Source organism: Anabrus simplex, chromosome 1 (assembly GCF_040414725.1).
Source record: "Anabrus simplex isolate iqAnaSimp1 chromosome 1, ASM4041472v1, whole genome shotgun sequence".
Taxonomy (NCBI): Eukaryota; Metazoa; Arthropoda; class Insecta; order Orthoptera; family Tettigoniidae; genus Anabrus; species Anabrus simplex.
The window spans coordinates 108,516,446-108,542,092 of record NC_090265.1 but is presented as its reverse complement, the minus strand read 5'-3'; the positions used below and the strand labels follow the sequence as shown (position 1 = coordinate 108,542,092).

Sequence of the window (25,647 nt, the reverse complement as noted above, 5' to 3'; positions counted from 1 at the left end):
GGCGTTTTACTTGAACACTACACGTTCAATGCTCTCAGGAACATTTATTCTTTTATTTGTAAATCAGAACGTGGAAATCAAAATTTGACAGCGTGTGCACTAGCAATTAATAACCATACAATCCGAGGGCTTTTCGAAATGCCGACACATCTTCTTCCAGTTTCTTTCCGTATACGGGTAAGGCAGAAACTTTCATAAAGTAAACGAGAGAGCGGCATATGTCCATTGCATGAAACCGAAGGTAATGTCTATGCTAAATGCGAAAGGTGTAAAGTATAATGCACGTATCGACTGAATTATTCAACATTTTTTCCTAACCTTGCTGATACATACAACAAGGACATGTTGTAACAATAATCTGGATGATCTTCCTAGTTGTTCTGTACTCACATTCCGAAGTTCACGCATCACTATTACACTTAGGAAGCAGATTACAAGTTTTTTTTAAGTCATAACTTTCAGTGTTGCCTAGTTACATTTGATTTAAATACTTGAGCATTTTATTTAGTCATCACAGGGCAAATTTCCAAATTAATTATGGGTGACTAGTCAGTTTAAAACCCCTTCAGACCCTGTGTCCATTGTAAGATTCCATAGTATTTGTACTCCTTTCCTGACTATCCATCTTAATTTACAGCTTTCTAAATAGCTTGCAGCTGTTCTCGAATTCTTGGGAATGCATTGTCAAATATGAGGACATGATGAAAGGAGGAAAATAAATAAATTAGCGTGCAAGTTTGGTTGAACATGAAGTAGATCTCCACGTCTCCCATAGTTGGTACTGACTTCGATCAAATCTTACCAGATACTTCCAGGAAGGTAAAATTAAGTGTTAACGTTCTTGAAGTCAGGATGTCATACAATAGTGAAACTTTTTATATTCCGTGTTTTATATTATTCCCGAGATTATCGACATTATAATTAGAATGCATGAATTAACAAGGACTGGGCATAGCATGACGAGCCAGATTTTAATATATGACGTCACGTGGTGAGGACAATAACATTACCTTTCTATGTCATTTTTTTCTCTCTTCCATTTGAGACCTTTCTCGGACACTTCCGTCGATTTGCACTAGCCATATCGATGATCTATAGGTTCAGTCATATACATCTTTGCATCATTACCTTCAGGCATGAAAATCTAAAGGGGATTTTGGTTCCAATCTGTAGTAATTCCAGTCCCTATTTTTAGATGGCGCAGGAGATCATTCACAACGTGTAGATAGTTGTACGAAGGTTATGTAGATGGTAGGCAAGTAGGCATGAAAATAGCGGTTGTAATAATTAAAGGCCATTTGCCTCGAAATGAAGTATTTCAAGTCTAACCTCCATCAGTGGGCCCTTCTGACAAAGAATTAGTCGTATAACGCCAGGTATTATGGAGATAATATTCCTGGATTGCACTGAATCCGACTTTACCCAATCGATTAACCTTGTTCGAACTAATATCAATTTTAAGCGATGAAGCTATTTGTGCTGTTTGAATTCCAAGTGCCCATGTGCCTGTGCTGTAAAGTTTTGTGCCTTGTGCTTGTTTATTAGATATATATCTTCGTCGGTCCTCCTGGAATTCTGTACTTCCTGTTTGAGTACACCTCAGGCGCTGAAAGATGAATGGTTCTATTAATGTATTTCTATATATTTCCTGTCTCAGTGCACTTCTGTTTTTATGCGATACCCACATCTTGCGTATGATGTACTCTGCTGGCTTGCTTTTGAATGGATTTATTATTTGTCATAACATCAGCTTTGTGGTAAAGTGTCAATCATTCATTTCAAGGTAAAAGCTACGTTGTGGTGTGAGGTTATGCTCTCAGTAACATAGTATGCCGTAGGAACTAGGGGTATTAGTTCATTACTTAGGACATAGCAATTATTTGAAAATTAAAATATATGAATGATAATGTATTGGGAATGGAAATAGTAGAACTGCATTATAATCGGCATAGTATGTGAGGGTGGTGGTGGTAGGACGGGTGGAGGGGGTAATAGGATAGGTGGTGGAGGGAGGTTGTGGTGAGCATAACCGGGTGTGCGTCACTACGGCGGAAGTCACTTATCTGCGCTATCTGTTGATAATAATAGAAAGGTATTGCACACAGTGCGCACTGCAATGCAATCTCTGATTGCGAACTGAAACTACAAGGGCCCATCTGTCTTGGAACCGAAATTTATTACTGAGTTTCATCTCCATCTTATTATATCTGTTTTTGGGCACGATACTAAGACTTGAAACCTAGTAATTCATAATGGCTGTGTCTATGGGCTAAAACAAATCATTCGTGAGACCGTAGAAATTTACGTTAAACGTTTAGTTTGCTCGTGTGTATTTGAATATGGTCTGATCATCTTACTACAGATTTTAGAACAAAGGGAAAAAGTTAAATGCTCATAGATTTCAACAGAACATCTACTCTCCCTTAGATATAAGATAATTTATCGTCTATGATTTATTGAATTGTAGGCTACCTCTTGGTATGAAAATCAATTTCTTCGTGCAATCGTAACTCCCACCTACATATATATACGACTGTCATGAGAACTGATTATACTTTACAGAATTAAAAACTGGAATTAGGAATAAATATGCACTGTATTTTGAGACTGGCATTGAGATTAAAAGTGTTCGAACCAGAGTCGTAAATGGATAATTTATAATAATTGCTGAATAAAATTGCTGCGGGTAAAATCCATTTAAATTACTCAAAAATCAAAAATAAATATATGTGACTTACCTTTCCGAGTCCAGGCGCCAGTTTTGGATCGTGCTGAGTAGCAACGGCGAAGTAGAGTAGAGGGAAGAAGAAGGTGAGGGACAAAGATTCGGCCCAAACCACACGGGGACAAGAAAACACAGGAGGCATAATTATTAGTCGACAGAAACAACAGGAAGCACACCAAAGAGTGAGAGAAGAGAGAGAGAATAGTCGATGACGTCATGTCAGTTGCCTTTGTCTGTGAGCCGTATGGTGTACACCTAGCATTCACTGATTTGTGTGAGAAAAAGAACTTTCTGTCTAGTTCGTTTTATCATTCCAGTTATATTCCTCCTGTTTTCGTGCTGTGTTTCAAAGGGCAGGTTTTGGTAAAGGTGGCATTATATGTGAACGGAAGTCAGTAGGAAGTTAGTGAATAAAAATTTATCGCCAGAAATAATTACATTCCTCGACCGTTCAATTCTCTCACTTGCGTTTATAACTTAACGTCTATCTGAGTAGTGTCGGCAGTTCACAACTGAGATGAAATCAAGTTCTTAACTGAATCAAACACAAAAGATGTTTTTGGCTATGTTTTATCTGAGAGAAATGACTGGACTCAACAATTAGGTCATTAGTTGGATGCACTGCGATGTTTTTACTTGTAAAACAACTAGTCCAAAAAATATATACGCAGGATTATGCTTAAATAACATAGCATTATGAAATTGGTTCTGATCAGTCTCCAATTATAAGGTATCTAATTGTTTTGACTGTTCAGTTGATTAAAAGGTAATATTTTTAAATGTTGCTGTAAAAATAATAGCATAAGCATAAATTACAACAACGTCCTTCCCAGCAAACGGCAGAATATTGGAAAAATTCTTACATTATTTTTAAAAATTTATATCAAACTTAGTCTTTGGTATCTCATGCATAAATTCTGGAACTCATCTGTATCTTTGAATGGTGAAATTATAATGTTACTATATTTTACTCAGTTCCAACATCTAAAAGGCAGACGTAAATTTATTGCTTTATAATTAAATATTACTTTATCTTCAAATTTAACATATTTTAATCTAATCTTTAGAATATTGTATAAAATATTTTGTGTTCATTGGCTCAGGACAAGTACTGATGAAGACACAGTACAGAAGCACCTAAAATCGTCTTTACAATGATGAATCGAAAATGTCTCTGAAACATGAAGTATATTATCCTACTCTACACCTAATGTATACTCTCATGAAATACACAAGGTTGCTGAATTTTTAAACGTTCTGTAGGTGACCTGCAGTATGATATTTCTCTGATCTTGACCATCACATCTCTTAATTGTTCATATCTTTATTAAGAACATACATTTTATACCAATACAGCCCTATACAGATGGTAAATCGATAAATTGGCATAAAATATCATGCTCTTAATAACAATAAATGATCAGTGGATAAACTGATGGAATTATTTTTAAGATCGTTATACCAGCACTTGTATGAGTCCTGAATTCATGAAGTATGTGCTCATTTAAATAAGCTGAGAACTGCATATTACATTACTAAAAGAAGATGTTTTGTTTGTGCGAAGTGTACAATCAACCCGGATAACAGGTTGGATTTTGAATACATGTGCAATGGATATACTATACTTGAATGAATCAATTCTTCATCGCGTTTATGTACTTCTTTATTGAACAGGGTGTTTATATCAATCAGTGATTTTTTACTAGTAAAAAGTTAAAATTGTTTATGTATTTCTACTTCATTTTGGTACAAAATCCTGAGGCAATTACCACAAATCGAATTTAAATATCATACTATTTTTATATGTGTACTTTTAATTATTTATATTTTAACTTGATTAGTAATATAGTCTTTAATATCCCCGTTATAAAATATACAAAGTCAAGTGAGAAAATACATCATTTAACTCCAATCTCGTCAGAGATGTAATTTCGATGTTAATTGAAAGTTATGGAAAGTATTTTCCTACAGAATAAATGCAGTCATTTTAACTCCATTCTATTTACAATACTCGGATTTATTTGTAGAGTAAGAACATCTTGTCGAAAGAATAGAGTTTATGAAAAGCAAATATCATGAGATTGGCGTTTTAAGGGGACAAGATATATTCCGAAAATGTTATGCAAAACAAATTTGCGTAAATGTCTATAATGGCTGGGTAATAATTATAGCCACTCGACGCAAACTTCTTCTGGGTAATAACATCAGTATATTTCCAATAATTGCCCCCATGGCGAATGCTTGTCGTGAAATACTATCGCGTAACAAGAATAATTCTTTCTTCAACTTGCTTCTGTAGTTTAGTATATGTACAGTGTTTTACACAGAAGAAAGGAAACTATCACTTTTATAGATATTTGACCAACAGTTAACAGGAAGTTTAATCATGTCTCGAAAATTCACGGTGGTTCAAACGGTATAAAGGGAGGCAAATAATCACTTTTGTGAGAATATGTTCAACAATTAACGTCGGGCTTAAATTATGCATTTCGTAAGTTTATAGTGTTATATATAGAAGATAGTAAACTTATGTAAGTACTTATTTAATAATTTATTTTTAGTTATAATTTTCGTAATTAACATTACATCATTTTATTAATGATTGGAAACATTAGAAACTATACAATACTAGAAAAGTGAAATGAAGGTAATGTTAGTCTGCGGTGTGCTGGTGAGGAGTTGGAAGGAAGGGCCCCTACACGCGGTAGGAGAAGTGGCGGTAAGTGGTGCCGTGAGGGAGGCGTCCGGATGTTGTGGAAGAGTAGGATGAGTGGTAGGATCCTGGATAGTCGGAACTGCGTGAGGAGCGCTCCGTGGTATGCGAGTAGGAGCTGGGTCCTCCCAGGACGCGATTCACACGTTCACTGCTGCTCGTGTAGGAGCGAGCGGGCGCAGACCCTCGCGAAGTTGACTCTGCCTCGGAGGTGTACGAATAGGAGTACTGTTCCTCCGCACGTCGTGGGCGATCAGGAGTATCCACCACCACATAGTGCCGCGGTGTCTGCACCCAAACCATACATACTTCAGCGTACTTCTCACTCCCCAAATAACATTGAACAATTTCTCTCGACATCTCATTTTTGCTCAGGTACTCGTTACTTTAATCTTATTAAATAAGCAGTGGTTAACACTATGTGGAAATTAAATTTAAATTGTTTCGATCACAATTTTATTAAACATTTTCATTGATCTGAAATGGTTCCATTTTCTGATAAAAATCCAGAAATCTTCCCCATTTTTAATATTCTACAATCACATGATCATAAAAATAGCGGTTCAGTTTCTGATCTATGCAATATAAATTATCAAGATAACGTGCTACATATTCTGAATATTGTCCAATATTTTAAAAATTAAAATCCAACAGCAATGCGACAAGAAAATTTAGTTTGTGACTGCTAATAAAATTTCCAAATTAAAATCCATTTTTATCCTTAAGATGTCGATAGAATTTGTTCACATTATTTTACTCATAATTTGCTCATCTATGCCTCAAAAATATCATATTTCCCAAACCAATGAACATCGTATTATCATGAATTTATTCAGGCTACATCACAGCTCTGTAAGGACTTCTGCCATGACGTCACCAAAAGGCGTGTTTGTTCGACGAGAAAGCTCTGATTTCACGAATCAAGGGGGCTGGATACGAGAATATACTTTCATTCAGACACTATAATGTCATTCTACATTTTTCTGTTATATACCGTATTAAGTGAATATGAGGGCAATCTCGCTGAACAGGGGTACAGTCCTGGTTTAAAAGGAGTGGTTTCCAACAGTATAAGATAGAAGTTTAAATAGTAAATATCATGCACATTGGATAAATAAATCACCAATCAACCCTTGAAATATTGTAGACTTCGTTGTTAATTCTGATCAGAATATCACTTTATCACATCATATTATCAGACAAATTATTTTACTTTTCTTTTTGAAGTCAGTTATTTATTCCGTAAATTTACATTAGTAATATTATAAGTTTTCCTTTTAGATCCATGTTTATGCATACAATATATCTTACAGGTTTAAACAGATGCATTGCTAGTCACTGCATTTATTACAGCTTCTTAATTAATTAATTTTAACTTAAGAACTTAATTAACTTATTAAGTGTGACTTAAGTTTAACTAATTTTATTGAGTTTACGAAATTTGACGTGTTAAGTACGTTCATGTTACAATTTCTCCATTACTTTCAAGTACCGAAAATACTTTTGGAAACCACTGATTTACGCACTGTTTTCCGCAATTTTAAAATCAATTACAAATTTTCATTTCAGAGGGCACATTTATGTATGTACTGAAATAAAGAAATAATATTTCCTACGAACACTAAGATAAAGGCTTACAAGATACAAATACACTTGCGCACAGCATCATGTACTTATATTCTATTGAACTACAAATACCATTACAAATACACTTACAGGAAAATGCAAATCACTTATACTGCACAAAAGAGTTAAAAGTTACCAGGCTAATTTGTTTTTATTTGAGTTCAGAGAGAAATTGTATGAATATTTATTGCACGTAGATTGCACAATCATTATTGTCATTATAACGCGATTATAACTCATATAAATACTTTAGAAATCAAAGTCATCATGTTCTGACGTAATACTTCACATCATTTCAACACAAGGCTATCCGCTAGGCTAGATTTACTTTTCTCAGACTGTAATTTGAAGTGTTAAATTATATGAACCTATCACTATAATTAAAAAAGGTAAATTTTACGACATATTTATAAACTTTGGTGCTGGAAATAAGTCTTCCTTTCGCTCTAAGTTATATAACATAATGAATGTTCCACTATGAATCTATTTAAACAACATCAGTACGTATATACTCCGACGGCAATATCGATAATTTTATGTTTCAGCTTCCTGAACGGTCCTGTTGCAAATTTTCCTTATCATCGTGTGAGGGTACATTATTTCCATATTCATTGCAGTCATCAGGTTATTCAGAGAAGACAGATTGAAGAAGAGAAGTAACAAGCGATTAGTTTGTTTATACATATGTACTGTAAAGTAAAATATCCAGGTGGTCCTTTAGATTTGTTTGTAAAAGAATCGCTGCCGAGGGCAGTTACCATTTTCATGAGATTTATTTTAAGAACAATACCTTCACTAACAAGAGAATGAACTGGAGTATGCGATTACTTATTTTTTTAACTGTCAGTTAGGACGAAATACTATTACATTAAATTAATTCCATGCAACAATTGCAAACCAACAATTTAAATCATAAATGAATGCTACAAGGATTTATTCATGATATAGTTACCTACAATCTGCTGTCCGACGTAGATATATACATACTGCAAATCCATACTAACATCTGAATCTCTCAGAAAACAAAGATGCTGCTGTTATTGAACAGGAGTAGAGATACTTCTCCCATAACTGTATACGGATCTGTAAAACTATTGACTAAAGGTGCACCTGGTTTTTAATGATCCCTATCTTATTTCTTTTTGTTGTTGATGTTCAGCACCTGCGTCTAACATTCATGCTTTGTAATTGAGCTGAAAATGTTCAATTCTACCGATACTCCAATTTTAAAAAATGGTCCTTCAAATTACAATTCAGATTATTTCTTATTATTCTTGCAGATTTTTTCCAGAAGCTACTAAACGCGGAGGAACCTAAAGAAAAGCTTATTTTCCACGAGCCTTCACACAGGAACCCTGATTCTCAACCACCTATGAGAGAAGAAATAATGGACATAATCGGTGGTCTCAAGAACAAGGCTTCAGGAGAAGACGGCATTGTTGCCGAGGTGTGGAAACATGCAGATGACCAGTCTTTGCAGAGCATCCATCAAATCATAAAAGACATATGGACAACAGAGTCCCTACCCGAAGGATGGGCGTCTGCCGTGATTCATCCCCTCTACATGAAGGTAAGTAAGACAGACCTCAACAATTATAGAGGTATTTCCTTGTTACCAATTACCTACAAGGTCTTCTCTGTAGCTCTGCTCAATACAGCTACCACACAGCTAGACTCACAATTAGGTTTCCGTAAGACTAGATCTTGTCCAGAACAGATACACAATCTTAAGACAGTTCTCAATTACAAAAACCGAGGTGGACATCCCTGGGTGATGGTCCTAGTAGATTTTCAGAAAGCTTATGTCCCTGTGGACAGAGACACCCTTTTCTCCAAACTATGGGAACTTGGTCTGGATGGGAAAACCCTACGATTAGTTCAAGTCACTCTGTGGAACACGACCTCCAAGGTCAGGTTCAGAGGCGAACTGTTCGAAAGCTTTCCAATCAGAACAAGTGTTAGACAGGGTGATGTTCACTCCTGCATTCTCTTCAACTGTGTCCTGGAAAAGATCATCAGGGAATGGAGAACGATGTTATCACCGGGAGCTGGACTAAAGCTTGGGTACAAGAGAGACAGCCACATTGGTCCATGCCTAGCCTTTGCCGATGACCTCATTCTACTGGCAAACAATATAGAGGAGGCTACCTACAACTTACAGAGTCTTTATAGTGTAGCGATCAGCATCCAGAAGACTGAATTTATGACCAATATCAAGGAGGCACATTCTACAGTTCCTCTCACAGGCGGTACCATACAAAAAGTACCTGTAGTTAAGTACTTGGGAGAATGGATCTCTGTGAATCAGAGCGAGAACCTAGCCATACATGCCAGATGTACCAAATTTGAAAGGACTTATCACTCGTGTCGTAGTATCTATTCATCTAAGTGCCTCTCCAAGAACCTAAAACTCAGACACTACAACTCGGTCGTCAAAACATCTGTTCTGTATGCTTCTGAGTGCCTTTCAATGGCCAGGAAGGGCCCACTCAGGAAGCTGGAGTTAAACAAGAGGAAGATCCTGAGGAGGATATTAGGACCAATCAGAGAGGAAGGAGGCATTTACAGAATCCGCCGTAATGAACTGTATGAACACCAGGGGGACATCGTCACGTCTATAAGCAAAAGGCGCCTGACCTTTTATGGACACTTTGCCCGTCTGGATTTCGAAATACTCACCAACAGGGTGTCCGGCTCCATGGCTAAATGGTTAGCGTGCTGGCCTTTGGTCACAGGGGTCCCGGGTTCGATTCCCTGCAGGGTCGGGAATTTTAACCTTAATTGGTTAATTTCGCTGGGTGCAAGTGTCGTCTCCATCATCATTTCATCCTCATCACGATGCGCAGGTCACCTACGGGTGTCAAATCAAAAGACCTGCATCTGGCGAGCCGAACATGTCCTCGGACACTCCCGGCACTAAAAGCCATACGCCATTTCATTTCAGCAACAGGGTATTCACAGTAACAGGAAGAGGCAAGGCTTCTAAGAACAAATGGATCACGTCAGTTAAGTCGGATATGGAACAGCTAGATATCCCACTGGGGCAAACTCATGACCGACTACTGTTCCGTCAAGCCATCCGGCACGGAGTTTTTCCAACGTCCCTTACAAGTAAGAAGACTACAGGAATTAAGTGGACAGATGAGAGAAAGCTGCCACATAGACAGCAAATGAAGGAGTATTGGAAGAAGAAGAAAGCAACAACATTACCGAAGAGTAGATACGAGCCCCGTGGTCTTAAGTAGGCCTAAACGATAAAGAAGAAGAAGAATTCAATACTCTGCTGCATTTTGATGACTTAAAATACTAGTGTCACATTAACAGAACCGAGAATATATTTTCTTCAGGTCTCAACTTTGTCTTCCGATTGGTTCTGATTCTGTTGAGTTATTCCGTAAACTATTTTTCTTACAGTATTTTCTCTAATTTCGTAGTAAATTACCAATACTATTACGGAATTACTGTGCAGAAAGAATTGAAAGGATTCGCACAATCCATGAGACCACCTTCGAGTCTTAGAAACAGTATTTATCTCTGTTTAAGTTGAGTGAACTCCAGAACCATACATCTATCCAGCAGTTGTAGTCTCGATTTTAAATATCTCGATCTCCAGTTCAAAAATCAAGGCATCATCCTGCTAGGTGAACTGAGTATGTGATCACCATCTCGATTATGTTGACCCTTTCATAAATAGTCCGGCTCCACGGCTAAATAGATAGCGTGCTGACCTTTGGTCGCAGGGTTCCCGGATTCGACTCACGGCAGGGTCGAGAATTTTAACCATAAATAGTCAATTCCACTGGCATGGTGGCTGGGTGTGTGTGTGTCGTCTTCATCACCATTTCAGCCTTATCAAGACGCGCAGGTAACCTACGGGGGTCAAATCAAAAGACCTGCATCTGGCGAGCCGAACTTGTCCTCGGGCACTCCCGGCAGTAAAAGCCATATTCCATTTCATTTCATTTTCTTGAATAGAAACCCTCAAAACATTGTTTTAGTACTGTATAGTGCTTGTCGTCGTTCCTTACCTCGGTCTAAAGGTCTCTCCAGAATGTCCCATATTGGACCTTTCTGACTATATAGAAGCCATGGTTATTAGTGACGAATTGTTAACTAATATGAAAATGCCCCGTCTGTCGAACTGGCACTACAAGGTCGATGGCCTACTAAAATATATACGCGAGCCGAAAATGGTCCCCGGGCTGCCTGTTTGATCACAGTGGTTTACTGTGGAGGTCATTCATACCTCGCCCTCTTCCGGCTATTGCTTTGTACTTATATCTTTAACAGAACAAAGAAACATAATTGGTTGAGAGCTCACTTCTTAGTTCATGGTCCCGGGATCGAATAGCTGGTATATTCGGTTGATATTCATGCGTGTTTAACCGTTAGGAGCCTTTGTTCAGAGATTCATTGAAGCATTAAGGAATCCCCTGTCAGAGCAAATTTCCAACACTCTGGATTCTCTTACAACTGATAGTATTTGAAGAGACGTAAAACGCATAGCAAAGCACTTATACAATCTCGCTGCAAGCTTTCCTCACTCTGGTTGATAGGGCGTTTGGTTTGAAGTCTACGAGTTCAAGTCTACAAGATATCGAACATTTTCAGCTAAATTCTTCTTGGCATATTCATACTCGTAATTTATAGGAAGATTTCACCATAATAACTCAAATATTATGATAGAATTTCACTTTAATTATATTCACTTAGGTTCACGAGAGATTTACATGCAAAAGAATAATCAAGAAAGGTTTCAAATAGCAAAAACAAGAGTATATTACTTAAGGAGAATAATACGTGGTTTATAAACTGCAAACCTTGATTTTTAGGACAGTATATACAGTGTGGAGAGTAAGTAATGAGATGATGGAAAATAAATTTAAGCAGTCAATTTATACATAAGTCAAAGCCAAGTTCTTACACTCTTAGAAGTTAACGCATGCTTATTCGTGATAAGGCAAGTGGAATATGTCAGGGTGTGGTTTTCCTTCATTAACTGTTGATTGATTAAAATTTCATGTTATGGTATTTTGAAATACTCTCTTATTTAGCCCATGTGCATTAAACTCTTACCTATACCAGTCACAAATCCAAGATGTGAAATTACCAAACACCTGCATTATACATGCCACTACTTACCTCACGTACAATCTGACTCAAGCTAATTCAAGTGCTCTCGAAGTGGCTAAGTTTCGAACGAGAGATGTTTGAAGTCACTTGATGAACACACATCTGTGTACTTGTGTCCATTTAATGCTTCTTTTTTCATGTTTTCATGTTTCATATTTTCTACTTCTGACACGAATAAATAAATAACGAAATAACCTCACGTCCAACAGTTTTGTGTTACACAATTTAAAGATAGTGAATTGTAGTATCTTAGAAACAAGTTGGATTATTAAATACTTATACGGTTCAAAAATTTTAGAATGTTGATCTACTGTTCAAGACTATAAATAAAAATTGTTTATACACAAATAAATATTATATTTGTATTATTTGCTTGGAATAACGATAGCTTTATATTTACTAAGTTATTATTCAAGTGAAATGCTGCAACAACGTTATGAAGATGTCGTTCTACTACGCTACCTAAGAACTCTTGTGTACATTTTTGATTAGTATATTCAAATGACAGTGCAAGTTTTCTTCTATTTTATTATGTCTATTTTTATCTTCAGGTATTGGCTTATACAAAAGAACTACGTGTGTGTTTATTTTTATTATATTATAGTGAACAATCAGTGCACAAAAGCGCTATTGGCTATATGGGCACGATCCCGGTAGCCATAATATAACATTTAGAAAGGTATAGTTTATTGTAATCTTTGCACATAAAGGCATTTCTAATACAGTACGACACTGGTTGTCATAACTATAAAATGTTGTCATAGAAACGAAAATATTATACTCTGGTGGTGATTGTGAATTTTGTTTTAGGAGGAAGTATAACTGGGCAACATGCTCCCTTAAAATTAATCAAAAGAAATATGGAAGAGGTCCGTTACTTCATTGAATAAGGATGTCGGCAAAATGAAGGAGAGGGCCATGTAGGACGTGAACACGAAAGACTTCCTACGCCTCACGAAACTAATACCGTCGTGGTCGACCAAATGAGATGATCGGACTTCAGATGGACCAGGTATAAAAATTGTTCAAGATTTATGTTTAGACGAATGAATAAATTATGTAAAGCATTTCTTTGAACAACTGCAGTACGATGGAAGCCTATGTTTATATCATATTATTGCTATAACAGGACATCAAACATGTATGAAGATTATAGAACTCCTACTCAACCTCGCATTGCTTACACTACATGTGCTCTGATCCTCCTCTCAGCCGTTCTGTATGGCTACCCATTGCTCCATTATCACTCTAAATTGGCCACGGAACCAACGGGTCTTACCTTTCGAACATTGCCTTTTATATGAAACGATTTCAAACCCTTTGAGAAAAATGCATAGCATAATCTAAAATGTAAAACAGAAGCAGAAACAAACAGGTTTCTAGATATAGAATGGTATGCTTCGTCCAAGCAAGTATCATCAGATTTAAAAAACAGCAAATGAAAATAAAATCAGTCGAGAAATGTATACACAAATACCATATACAAATGCATGTACGAACTGTAAATTTGTTTATATGCTGATAAAGGAAACGGATTCAATCTCCGAAATTTGAACTGTGATCCACAATACTACGGACAGATACACCACTGTAATACCAGCCACTATACCACAAACGTATAATGTGATCAAATAACAATAAAAATATAAATTTCTAAAACATTAAAAAATGTCGTTTATTTAATAAGTCAGTTAAAATAAATTAAATAACTCAACACAAGTGACAGTACAATGAGGTTGACTGTTAAGATTCCAAGTGTCTGAGAATGTACATGAGAATGAATGAATTGTCCTAGCTGGAGTATATCGTCTGCTTACTTCTAAAACCTCGTATGTTACAATGCTCTTCCTACCCATTGTATTCCCTAAGACAGGTCACGCCTCCCAGTCACATATTTATATGCAGTCCATAAGAACCTTTATCGTAGTGTTCATTTTCCTGTGCTATCGTGTAAAGGAAAATGGACCTTATCATACTGTATTGCAGGGATGTTGTTTTAATGGTGAATTTAAGCACTCCTACAGTTTAATGCATTTAAGGTTCATTTTCCTTTACACACCAGCATAGGAAAATGAACAAAACGAAAACTGTTCTGATAGACTGTACATCCATATGTGGCTGGGAGGCGTGACCAGTCTTAAGGAAGAAAATGGATAGGAAGTGCATTGGGAGATACGAGATTTTAGAAGTAAGCCATCGATATGTGGGGATTCGCGTGTGACTTGGTAGAAGTCTGATTATTTGACCATGTTCTCGTACAACAGGTCCAGAGAAAAACTTATCATGTACTGTATTCAAACTGCACCTGTCTTACATAAAAGGTGATCGTGGGAGTTCAGGAATTCAAAACAAAAAATACCATGTATCATTTGTGATGGAAATTCAGTTTGAAATCAGGTGATAATACTCTCTCCGATGTACAGGGTTGGTTTGCAGGCAATATTTAATATTACGACATGACAAGGAGAGAAGTAAATTACCGAGTCTTCTTCGCTACTTTTTATCCTCAGTAGGAAAATGTATCATAAGTTTTTTATGTATTCTTCTTATAAGATTTTGTATATTAAATGATACATTTGAGTTAAAGTTGCAGTTAGTTACAGCCAACGTGACCTCTGTTCCTACATGTTATTAAATTTCAATAAATATATTCCTATTTCTAAGTCCATACTGTGGCACCAAAATTCGAAACAGAATCTCCGTAGTTAACAATGTTCGCCCTTGCCTACGTCATTTGTGTTTATCACAAGCTACGCAGTGGAGCAACAATTTACTATTTACGTATATAATCTGCCATGATTTGTTTTATCATATATCTCAAGTACGAAATTTTGGCTCAGAGTGGTAATAAAAACAACTGGTGTCAAAAATTCCCATTGTAGGTTCATAGAGTCCGGATTATTAGGTGCTGATAGGTTAGAATGCAAACTTACTTAAGCCAGTAACAAGTATACCCTACACTATACAACGGTTATGCTATGGTTTCATAGATATTAGGGGTACAGCCTATAGAACTCCTTGAATTTATACCACTCTTCCTACATTATAGTGCAACGGGTTGCATAACACTTCCTACAAACCAAATTACTTTGCATTCTAACCTATTACCATCTAAAAGTCCGAGGTATAACTATTATATAGCTACTACTTTGGGCATAGAAATGAAATACGTCTCTACGCCATGCATTATTCATCCTTTCTAGAATAGTTTTTCTACAATAACTTCTTCTTAGAGCTATAAACGGGCTTTAAAGTCCATCCGCCATTTTCTTAATGTCCCTGAATTAAAATACTTGATAGAATTTGGATACAGTACTGATGCATTACATTTTTAAATTATTTAGAATATGATGAGGAGCATATTTCCGTATGATGTCGTAATTACACTCAGAAGATCATTAGCTCACAGTCATTTGAATATGGAAGCAATTTTCCACTCTCCACCCTAAGAAACTCACCCTTAAAGGAAACTTACGGAAGCTTTATTGCATCAAGGTACAAATTATCAAGGAGATTTGGTGTGATAGGGAAAATAATATACAACAAATAAAAAGAGAGAAAGAAGATCTCAATGAGTGCTCTAAGAATATTTATTTTATAACACAGGTTAAAATGCAGATTATAAATATTAAAAAGCGAAAGGTACAGAAGAAATTATTCCACAATTAATATATCACAGAATAGAGAAATATATTGTATACATTCAGTGTATTCTTCGTGAGGTTTCTTTAAATGCTAAGAGAATGTTAAGCAAGCAGTCTAAGAAAATATCAAGCGTAGTGAAAAAATTTTACCGAACAATAAAACCTGAGAAATTCGGTAGAGTTTGTGGCTAAATACCATCCTACTTCCAGTGAGGTTGAGAGATACAATGCAGTTATGTTTATGTTCCCAAGAAATTAGGCAGGACCTGCTCTCCGCATCACATTTCAAAAATGTAGGGCTCGTTCTTTTTGTATACAAACCCAGCTTAATTCTTCTGACTGTGATACAAGTTTTACAAGATCACAAGTTGCAATACAGTAGTACGCGTTATTTATGACAATCACAACCATTGACATCCCCTGTATGTGGAAATATTTTTATTGATTTTGTATCCGGAGAAAATTTCCATTTACGAATTTATTGTTACAATACAAAATGCCATACTCGTTTAGTAATGAACGAATGTTACTATCAAGATGCACACTTTATACAAACGTCGAAATGTTATGTGTGTTACGTCAAGTGCAAGACAAATTAATTTTGAAGAGTCATGAAAACTACCGTTATTATATCGCCTCAAGCAATAGAAATCAACCTGAAATGATGTTTGACATCAGTGTGATAACAATTTATTTAAATGATCGATGGTCGTAAACATACGGAATTGTTATTTATGTGTTGATTAGTTATCAAATCACAATTAATCATATTTAAAGCTTCAAACCTGTGTGGTTCGTGTAGGCTATGTTGAAACGAAAAACACACTTATACAGAAAATTTCAAAATTAGTAAAAGAATAAGCATAAGCTAATTTTCGTGAAAGTTGTTATAAAGTTCATATAAATACGAAAACTCTTAAGCAATAGATATGACCTACACTCTAAGCTACAGAAGTTAAGAAATCATAATTCACTATGAAACGGTTATATTTTAGTAATTGTGTAAGTTTTTCTCTGTCTAAACCAAACAACTTTAAATCCTTTGGAACTAAACGCCGTGAAAGTAACATACAGACATTTCCTTCTTCCTGAACTTTCTTTATGAGTTATGCAAAAGAACGCAATTGGTGAACTATAAAAAAATATTTAATAGTTGTTAATAGATGCAAAGAATTATCCTTTACATAAAAGTGCATCACACTCTACTATGTACAGATTTTATGAATCATCCTTTCTCCAAATCCAGAACACATCATTCGAATAAACATTCAGTGCTGCACTAGTAAAATATGTGTAAACAGTTTTGTTACAAAACTAGAGATAAGAGCCTAAACTATAAAATCAATTTGCAAGAAAATAAAACGAATGGTAATATTTCACTCGGAAGGTCCTACATTACTATATAAAGTTACGTTTTAACGAACTCTTTAATAGATTAAGGAATCTGAATGTAAGTGGTCTTTCGTCTAAATTGACACGACCTCATACAATTTGGAAATGAGTGGCCATGCTAATAAAAATCAATATTTAATTAATAGTCATGAACATTAATGTTAATAGCTCTGAGAAATAGTTATTACATTGATTGAAGTTAAACTATAACACAGGTTTAATTAGCAAAGTAGTTGTGCGTTGATATTATTTCGTTAGTTCTATGTTAACAGCTGGCGGAAAGAAGCTTTAAAATGGTCAATTTTCTCCCTTTCCTACTAAATCTGTGATGCGGAGAGCAGGTTTAGCAGCGCCAGTTGATCGGAGCCACAGGCACCTCGAACAGCAAGCGTCGGTGAGTGCGTAATGACGGGCGAAGACGCCTCACAGCGGCGCTGGGCTGGTCAGCAGACACACTAGCCAGATTGGACTCGGAATGTCTTGAGGGCAGGCGACTAAACGCCAGGTAGGGCAGCTGGACTTGGCTTGGTCGTGGCACATCCGGGTGACGATCCCAGTTGACTTGCCGCCTCTGCAAGGCGGAGAAATAGCGCTATTGAGGGCTATTCTCTTCTTCAAACGCTCGCGAGAATTCCATACGGACTCAACTAGTGAACTTATGTTTCTAAACCATTATGACACATTTGTATTTTGACGATTTGTCGCCGAGCATGTAAGATGATGATTTTAATTGATTTTTAAAATAGCGTTAAATCTGCCTTAAAGCAAGTTCCTTCAAATCTGTCTCAAAGCAAGTACTATTGGCTCCATGTTTTATTACATGGCCAAAAATGAAAGCATATATTTTGGGCAGGAATAAGATGTAAGTTTTAAAGAATTACATCTAAATCAGCCTTTATACACGGTATTTCTACAACTCATACTTTCATGTGTATTACTCGTATACGTGAATTAGGGTCATGAAATAATTAAAATCGTTAAGTTAGCGTTTAGTATCTTACTGACTGGTCACCTATAGGAATGTATGCAGACCCTATGTATGTATGAACTCATTTAACATTGAAATTCATTCTACATGCTCCATTATATCAGTAATATTTACATGTAAATGTATTTTATTAATCTATGGTCTATAAATATTGCAGCTATGTTTCTCTACATACTTGTAAGATGGGATATGTACAAATAATGCTAAGCTATTATCTAGTTAGAAATAATTTTGTCCCTTACACACATTATGAATTTTAAAGACTTGTCTTTGTAGTTACTCATAAGTCTGGCCAGTTTATTTCCTTCAGTATTACTCCGATTAATTTGTCTCATTTCCTATTTAATATTTTACATTGTTATGACCATGTCCTGTTAGCATAGTTGTTAAATATGGATTTAAATCTAACATTAGTTTTAGTCTGTCGAGTGTGTTGGGAAAGTATTATGTTATGATACTGCCTTTAATGGTTTGATTCAATTCATTTTGCCACTTCTCTATACTGAGACAACTTAGGCCACTGTACACTACGGATTTCAGGACACGCTTAGAGTACTCCACGATGTTTTCGCTAATCGCATCCTCTTTCGCTAGTTGGTCAGCAAGTTAATTTCCCTGGTGTCCTTAATATGCATTAATCCATTTGAATTCAAATTTCCACTTATTCATCTTAGGAATGTTAAAGATACTGTATAAGTTAAACCTTCGCCCGTTATCTAGTCGCAGGAAAGTAGCCGACCTTATATTCCTATATAACGCTGTTAACGGTTTATTTCCTCTTCCTGAACCTGCATCCTTCTTTTCCTTACATGTTCCAACTCGTAAAACCAGAATTAATCCGCCCCTGCATATTCCATATTCCCGCCCCTCTTGCGTTCAAATAAGTTTATTAATCCGCATACCAACCCTCCTTAACACTTTATCTTCTGACAGGAACTTGGACATTTTTTCTTCGTATGTCTCCTTTAATCGATTCTTCCTTAACTTAACCTAGATCATTTTCTTCATATTCTTTTTTTCTCTTATCATTGCTGTTCCCTATTTTGTACATAATGTATTTTTTTACTGTACTATACCAATACTTATGCTTTATATCTGCATTTATCTTACTGTGCCTAGCTATAAGTTCTTCTCTTCGTTTTACGTTCAATCTTCAATTTTCCTCGTTGTTTCTTTTGCCTTTATGTTGTGTTGTTAATTGTTATGTCTCTACATTTATTTTGTTATTTTGTTAGTTTTTAATTTTTTCCTCTATTGTTATCATTAGATGATTCTTCCTCATTGTTCTTCCACTTTTTTATGTTTGCCTTGCGCTACTCCACTGTACATATATTTTTCATTTCGGAACTCTGTAATTCGGCTTCTCGCTGTTTTGGTTTACCAAATAAATAAATAAATAAATAAATAAATAAATAAATAAATAAATAAATAAATAAATAAATAAATAAATAAATATTTTTCTTAATTTTTTCTATTAAATATGGGTGTTTCTTCCTATTCTTGAGTAGTTCTAACTTTAATAATAATGTTATTTCTTTACGTCCGACTAACTACTCTTACGGTTTTCGAAGACGCCGAGGTGCCGGAATTTAGTCCCGCAGGAGTTCTTTTACGTGCCAGTCAATCTACCGACACGAGGCTGACGTAACTGAGCACATTCAAATACCAAGGGACTGAGCCAGGGTCGAACCTGCCAAGTTGGGGTCAGAAGGCCAGCGCCTCAACCGTCTGAGCCACTCAGCCCTGCAGTTCGAACGTTATGCCGCTATCGGTGTATATGGTGTTCTTTCATCAATATTCATGGATGTTATTTGTTCTAGGAATTTTAGTATTGCAGCTGCTCTACCTGATTACTAGAACATTTTTTTTATTTAACTTGTATTTCAAGGTCTTAAACAATGTGTTATCTTTAAACATTGCTATACTGGAGCCAGTTCATTTCTCACTTTTACACCTTTCAATGTAAATTTATAACTTGAAATTGTTATCTTTTTCCTGTGAAATGTTTACTAAATCAGATGGGTGAATCCAGTGTATTGGTTCAGTTTCCATATCAACGAGGTTGTTTTTATTATTTAGTAGTAGAACATAACTTTTTCCTCTTTTTTTATATTAATAGGCGTTGATCCCGTAACTGCGTAGAGAGAGCTTCTTTAGAAACTGTATGGTATGATTTTTCAATCAGTTACTGAACGCTGATTAGTTTAACTTTATAAGATTCTTTGTCCAGGACTTTTCTCCAAACTGGTGCTCTGTACAAGATAAGCGGTAAGATCCCCCCCTCTCCCGCCGTATATATAGTTATTAAGGCTTCGTAATTTAGCTCCAGGTTAACTTGGGGCATTAAGAAATGATGATTATCAGTTGTGACATTTTTCTGTTATATGAATAACATGGCCGCTGAAAATTAATTTATTGTCGAATATAATGCCCGGATATGTTAGGCTATTGACTTGTGCTATCAACTTTTCGTTTAGAATAATTACAATTTCCTTCTCTTCTCGCCTTTTCCTATGGCTCAACAACATAACTTTAGATTTTTCTTCGTTGAACATTAACTTATTATTTCTGGCCCAGTTTATTATTTTACTCATTTCTAAGTTCATATAATTATCAGCTACTCCCTCCCCTCCAAGAGTCTTCATGGCCTGTACGGAGATGACTTTGCGTTACATTGCTTTGCCCTGTAAGGTTGAGGAATAATTTTGTATTCTCATTTTTTATCGTTCTTTCTTATCTGTAGTCAATACCATCGTTTATCAACAGGCTTAAAGTCTTCTAATTCCTTTAACGTTGTATAAGCTGGTATTTCGTTATTTTTATCTTGAAAGATTATTGACGTCACCACTGAGAAATACAACGTCAATGTAAGTGAATTGTTTAGAGCTCCTTCTGCATAAAAATATTAGAATCAAAACTGAAACGATAGCATGTTTTCAAAATTATTCTAAGGATGATATCGTGTAAGCTTTCTCAGATCAATCTCGGATCATATATAGTGCTGCTATAACACTGTGCATTCTGGTATAGGTGAGATTAGCTTTGTTACTTTCATTGACCTGTCTTAGTCTCATACTTGGCTTTGACGATATGAAAGCGACCAAGCTACGAGCAATGCTAGTAATGCTATTCTTCTGGAGCCAGGACCGTGATGAATGGTATGAAACTGTCACTCATACGGTCGGCTGGTTTGAGCTTTCCAATATACTTCGCAGTCTGATATGAAACAGTACCATCTTGCTCAGTGAGGAAAGCAACGGGAAACTATATCACTCCAGCACACCTCTTCAGTAACGCCTAGGCTATCTATGACAAATGGTGGTGGATTTGTTGAGGATCCAATCAGCCTTCGAGCTAAGGACTCAGCATACATATCGTATAAAAAGTACAAATGAAATAATGAAATTCTGAACATTTCGAAGAGATTTGCTTCAGATACTGAGACATAGTTCATGTGTGACACTTTCGGAAATTTCGCTTCAATAGTCCTTCCTTCACGGCATTAGCCAAAGGGATGTTGTTGTCTAGCATTCCAAACCTTAGATCCTGAAATAAAATATTAAAACTATAATCATCGTCGTGTTAACTCCAGTGCCATTTTAGTTCCTATTCCACGAATGAACGTGAACGGAAGGTGCCAGCAGCAGCAGTCGCCGTCACAGCTAACCAGCTCAGTGACTCACGAGATGGCTTATTATATTTAGCACTAGCCGCATATTTTCGCCGTGATGAATGTTTCACCTGCAGCCTATCCAGAGCGAAATATAGTCGATTTTCTTGTCCAAAGTTTTGCTTAATAGCAGAATACCGGAGAAGATTAATCCTGCATCCTATAACTTACTAGCTTTCTTGGTTCAAACGTTTTAGCCTATTTATACCCCTCGCCCCACAATTGGAGAGAAGTGGTTAGCGACTACAGAACATAGGTCACTGTCTCAACTTTCTAACAGTTCGATCATTTTTTACAGTGCGAGTATAAGTTGAGGTTGATTCATGATACTATAACTGAACGATTATGTGTGATCCTGTTGGGTTTATGGCAGCGTGCAAATGTAATACAGTTTAGGTTTGGTATACTGCAGATGCTCTGCAAGTGTCTGTCTGCTTGTTACAGTATCATCGGTACACAGCTAATCCGATCTCAAAATTCCGTACTTATGCTTCCATTAGTCCAAATTAAAATGAAGACTACAGTTCGTTTTCGAAACAGTGTGGTCGGTTTAGTGAAAGGACAAAGTATCAAAATTGACCAAATACAACTCATTTAATTGGTTTGAAGTCTGGATCTGTAGGGTCCATAAAAGCAGTATTCAGCGGGCGAGTTCGCCGTGCGGTTACGGGCGCGCACCTGTGAGCTTGCATCCGGGAGATAGTGGGTTCGAACCCCACTGTCGGCAGGCCTGAATAGGGTTTTCCATGGTTTCCCATTTTCACATCAGGCAAATGCTGGGGCTGTACCTTAAATAAGGCCACCGCCACTTCCTTCTCACTCCTAGGCCTTTCCTATACCATCGTCGCCATAAGACGTATCTGTGTCGGTGCGACGTAAAGCAAATTGTAAAAAAACTAGTATTCAAGGCTTTTAGACAGATTTTTGAGATGCGGTGTCCACAGCTTGCTATCACATCGCCGCACGGTACACTATTCCCCAGAAAATACAACTTCTCATTGGAGTACTATGTACTATTAAAGTGGTTTCTCGTTATGTTACTAAGTTCGCTTCCATCGGGTTCGAGTATGGTTCCAGTGTACGGGGACACTCACCAGGATTTCTTGATACGAGAACTTGAAAAAATTCGAAGGAAAGCAGCACGATTTGTTCCGGATGGTTTCCAACGAAGGACTAGTGTTACTAACATGTTGCAAACTTTGGGCTGGGAAGACTTCGGAGTAAGGAAATGAGCTGCTCGACTATGTGGTATGATCGAAGCTGTCAGTGGAGAGTTGGCGTGGAATGAAAATGAAATGGCGTATGGCTTTTAGTGCCGGGAGTGTCCGAGGACAAGTTCGGCTCGCCAGGTGCAGGTCTTTTGATTTGACTCCCGTAGGCGACCTGCATGTCATGATGAGGATGAAATGTTGATGAAGACGACACATACACATAGCCCCCGTGCCAGCGAAATTAACCAATGATGGTTAAAATTCCAGACCCTGTCGGGAATCGAACCCGGGACCCCTGTGACCAAAGGCCAGCACGCTAACCATTTAGCCATGGAGCTGGAATGACAATAGTAGAAGAATAAGCTTGAGTGTAGCTTTTAAAGGCAGGAGGATCATAATAGAAAGATAGAAGTTTAATTCAAGGGGACAAATTGGGGCAAATATTAATTTATAGGACGAGTAGTAAGGGATTGGAATAAACTGTCAAGGGAAATGTTCGATAAATTTTTCAAGTTTTTTTGAAAATGTTTAAAAAAAGTTAGGTAAATATTTGATAGAGAATATACCACCTAGGCAGCCCTAAATGCAGATCATTGATTGATTGATTGATTGATTGATTGATTGATTGATTGATTGACTGATTGATTGATTGATCATATCCAGGGATTTCGCCCGAGTTGTACGGAAATTAGTTTTAGCTGACTTTTGGCGCCCATATGCACACATCACTACTGCGCTCCACGTTCAAATATCCGGCATAGTGCAGGAGTCGGAGAAGGTTTCCTTCATAATCTTACATTTCACTGACTTTTTTTTTTTTTTTGCTTTACGTCGCACTGACACAGATAGGTCTTATGGCGACGATGGGATAGGAGAGGCCTAGGAAGTGGAAGGAAGCGGCCGTGGCCTTAATTCAGGTACAGCCCCAGCATTTGCCTGGTGTGAAAATGGGAAACCACGGAAAACCATCTTCAGAGCTGCCGACAGTGGGGCTCGAACCCACTATCTCCCGATTACTGGATATTGGTCGCACTTAAGCGACTGCAGCTATCGAGCTCGGTTCACTGACTCTTTTCATTCTAGTGTCACTGTTTATAAACAGTTTTGCTATAGCCATTAATAAGTCTCAGAGGTAGGCGCTGAACATCGCAGGCGTTGACCTGAGGTCGCCTGCTCCCCCGTGTCTTCAGCAACTCGGTTCTTTTCGTTAATACAACCATCAGCAAAACCAGGAATGCGGTATACCCGGAAGCCCTACGATATTACTATTGCAATAACTGACCAACAATTTCGGACAGAACCGGTTATCTTAAAAGAAATAAAACAACAGGAAACACATTTTGAAGAAACAAACATTTAAATTACGAATACGCTTGACAAAATATATATTTGTTTTAGGAAACCTCTATCGACAAAATGTATCACCCTTGTTAGCGACCTCCATGTTCTATATTACTGTCTATTCTATGAAAGATTTCATTCCCCACCCTGAAGGGGTGGGGCGGGCCACCTAGAGGGTTACGCCCTCTCTCTGGCCAAGATATTACTGTTCACTGTTGGCTATTTTACGCTGTAACTCTTTGTTCTTATAGACCAAGTGTGCATTGTCAAACTTCAAGCAGCCGAAGAAATTAAACATTATATTCCTGGCTTCTTGCTTGGTATCAAAATAGAATATATTACTTCTGCTATTAATATCTATCCACAGAAATGCACGGAAAATTACAGTCCGTTTACGTGACCCATTTTCACTACAATAGAAAATTATTTCAGGCTTCTCTTGCTGCTGCTGCTGCTGCTACAATACCGTAAATTTAAAACTTCGTTCATTACAGTCTGTGGGCTTATTTTGTGCACACTGTCTTGTAAATGGCAATACCGTTGTTTCTATGCTCATGTATATTTGATAATGAGTGGAGGAAATACGTTTAATACTTTGAAAAAAGTGAAAGTCAAGTCAGAAAATGTCAGAGAAGTTGTGATCCCCACTGTCGGCAGCCCTCAAGATGGGTTTTCCGTGGTTTCCCATTTTCACACCAGGCAAATGCTGGGTCTGTACCTTAATTAAGGCCACGGCCGCTTTCTTCACACTCCTAGGTTTTTACCATCCCATCGTCACCATAAGACCTATCTGTGTCGGTGCGACGTAAAGCAAATTGCATATAGGGTTGGCGTCAGGAAGGGCATCCGGCCGTAAAAGAGCCAAAACCACGTGTGCATCTCAGTTCGCACCGCAACCCCACAGGTGTGGGAAAAGCGGTAGGAAAAGAAGAAGAAGACTGTAGGAGTGTGTAAATTCGCCATGCAAACAACATCCCTACAATAAAGTGTGGTAGCGTCCATTTCCTTTTAAAAATTAGTATAGGAAAATGAACACAACAAAAATTATTCTGACGGACTGCATATAAATATGTGGCTAGAAGGTGTGATTAGTCTTAAGGAATATAATGGGCAGGGAGAGCATTGAGAGATACGAGGTTTTAAAAACAGGCATCGGCATGGTGATGCTTTATACAACACAGTAACATAGAATATAATGCAACAT

The 25,647-nt window shown here is 37.0% G+C and overlaps 2 protein-coding genes across 10 annotated transcripts in view; one reads left to right on the top strand and one right to left on the bottom strand.

Moving 5' to 3' along the window:
- The window catches only part of LOC136884418 (axoneme-associated protein mst101(1)), a 119,245-nt gene that overhangs the window by 48,643 nt on the left and 44,955 nt on the right, over window positions 1-25,647 (bottom strand). For 3 of the 9 annotated variants that reach the window (XM_067156565.2, XM_067156581.2, XM_067156606.2), the window contains exon 2: window positions 2,739-2,771. The exons of 3 other annotated variants lie outside the window; for them this stretch is intronic. In XM_067156565.2, the coding sequence (XP_067012666.2) occupies window positions 2,739-2,771 (33 nt within the window). Of the gene's footprint in view, window positions 1-2,738; window positions 5,417-25,647 lie in introns of those variants that run through there. 3 more of the 9 variants (XM_068230185.1, XM_067156599.2, XM_068230199.1) reach the window with 1 other exon arrangement.
- Window positions 8,224-25,647, top strand: part of LOC136884448 (uncharacterized) — a 115,826-nt gene continuing 98,402 nt past the window's right edge. The window contains exons 1-2 of the mRNA XM_068230201.1: window positions 8,224-8,634; window positions 13,008-13,209. Coding sequence (XP_068086302.1) covers window positions 13,186-13,209 — 24 coding nt within the window. The 5' untranslated portion in view covers window positions 8,224-8,634; window positions 13,008-13,185. The remainder of the gene's footprint in view (window positions 8,635-13,007; window positions 13,210-25,647) is intronic.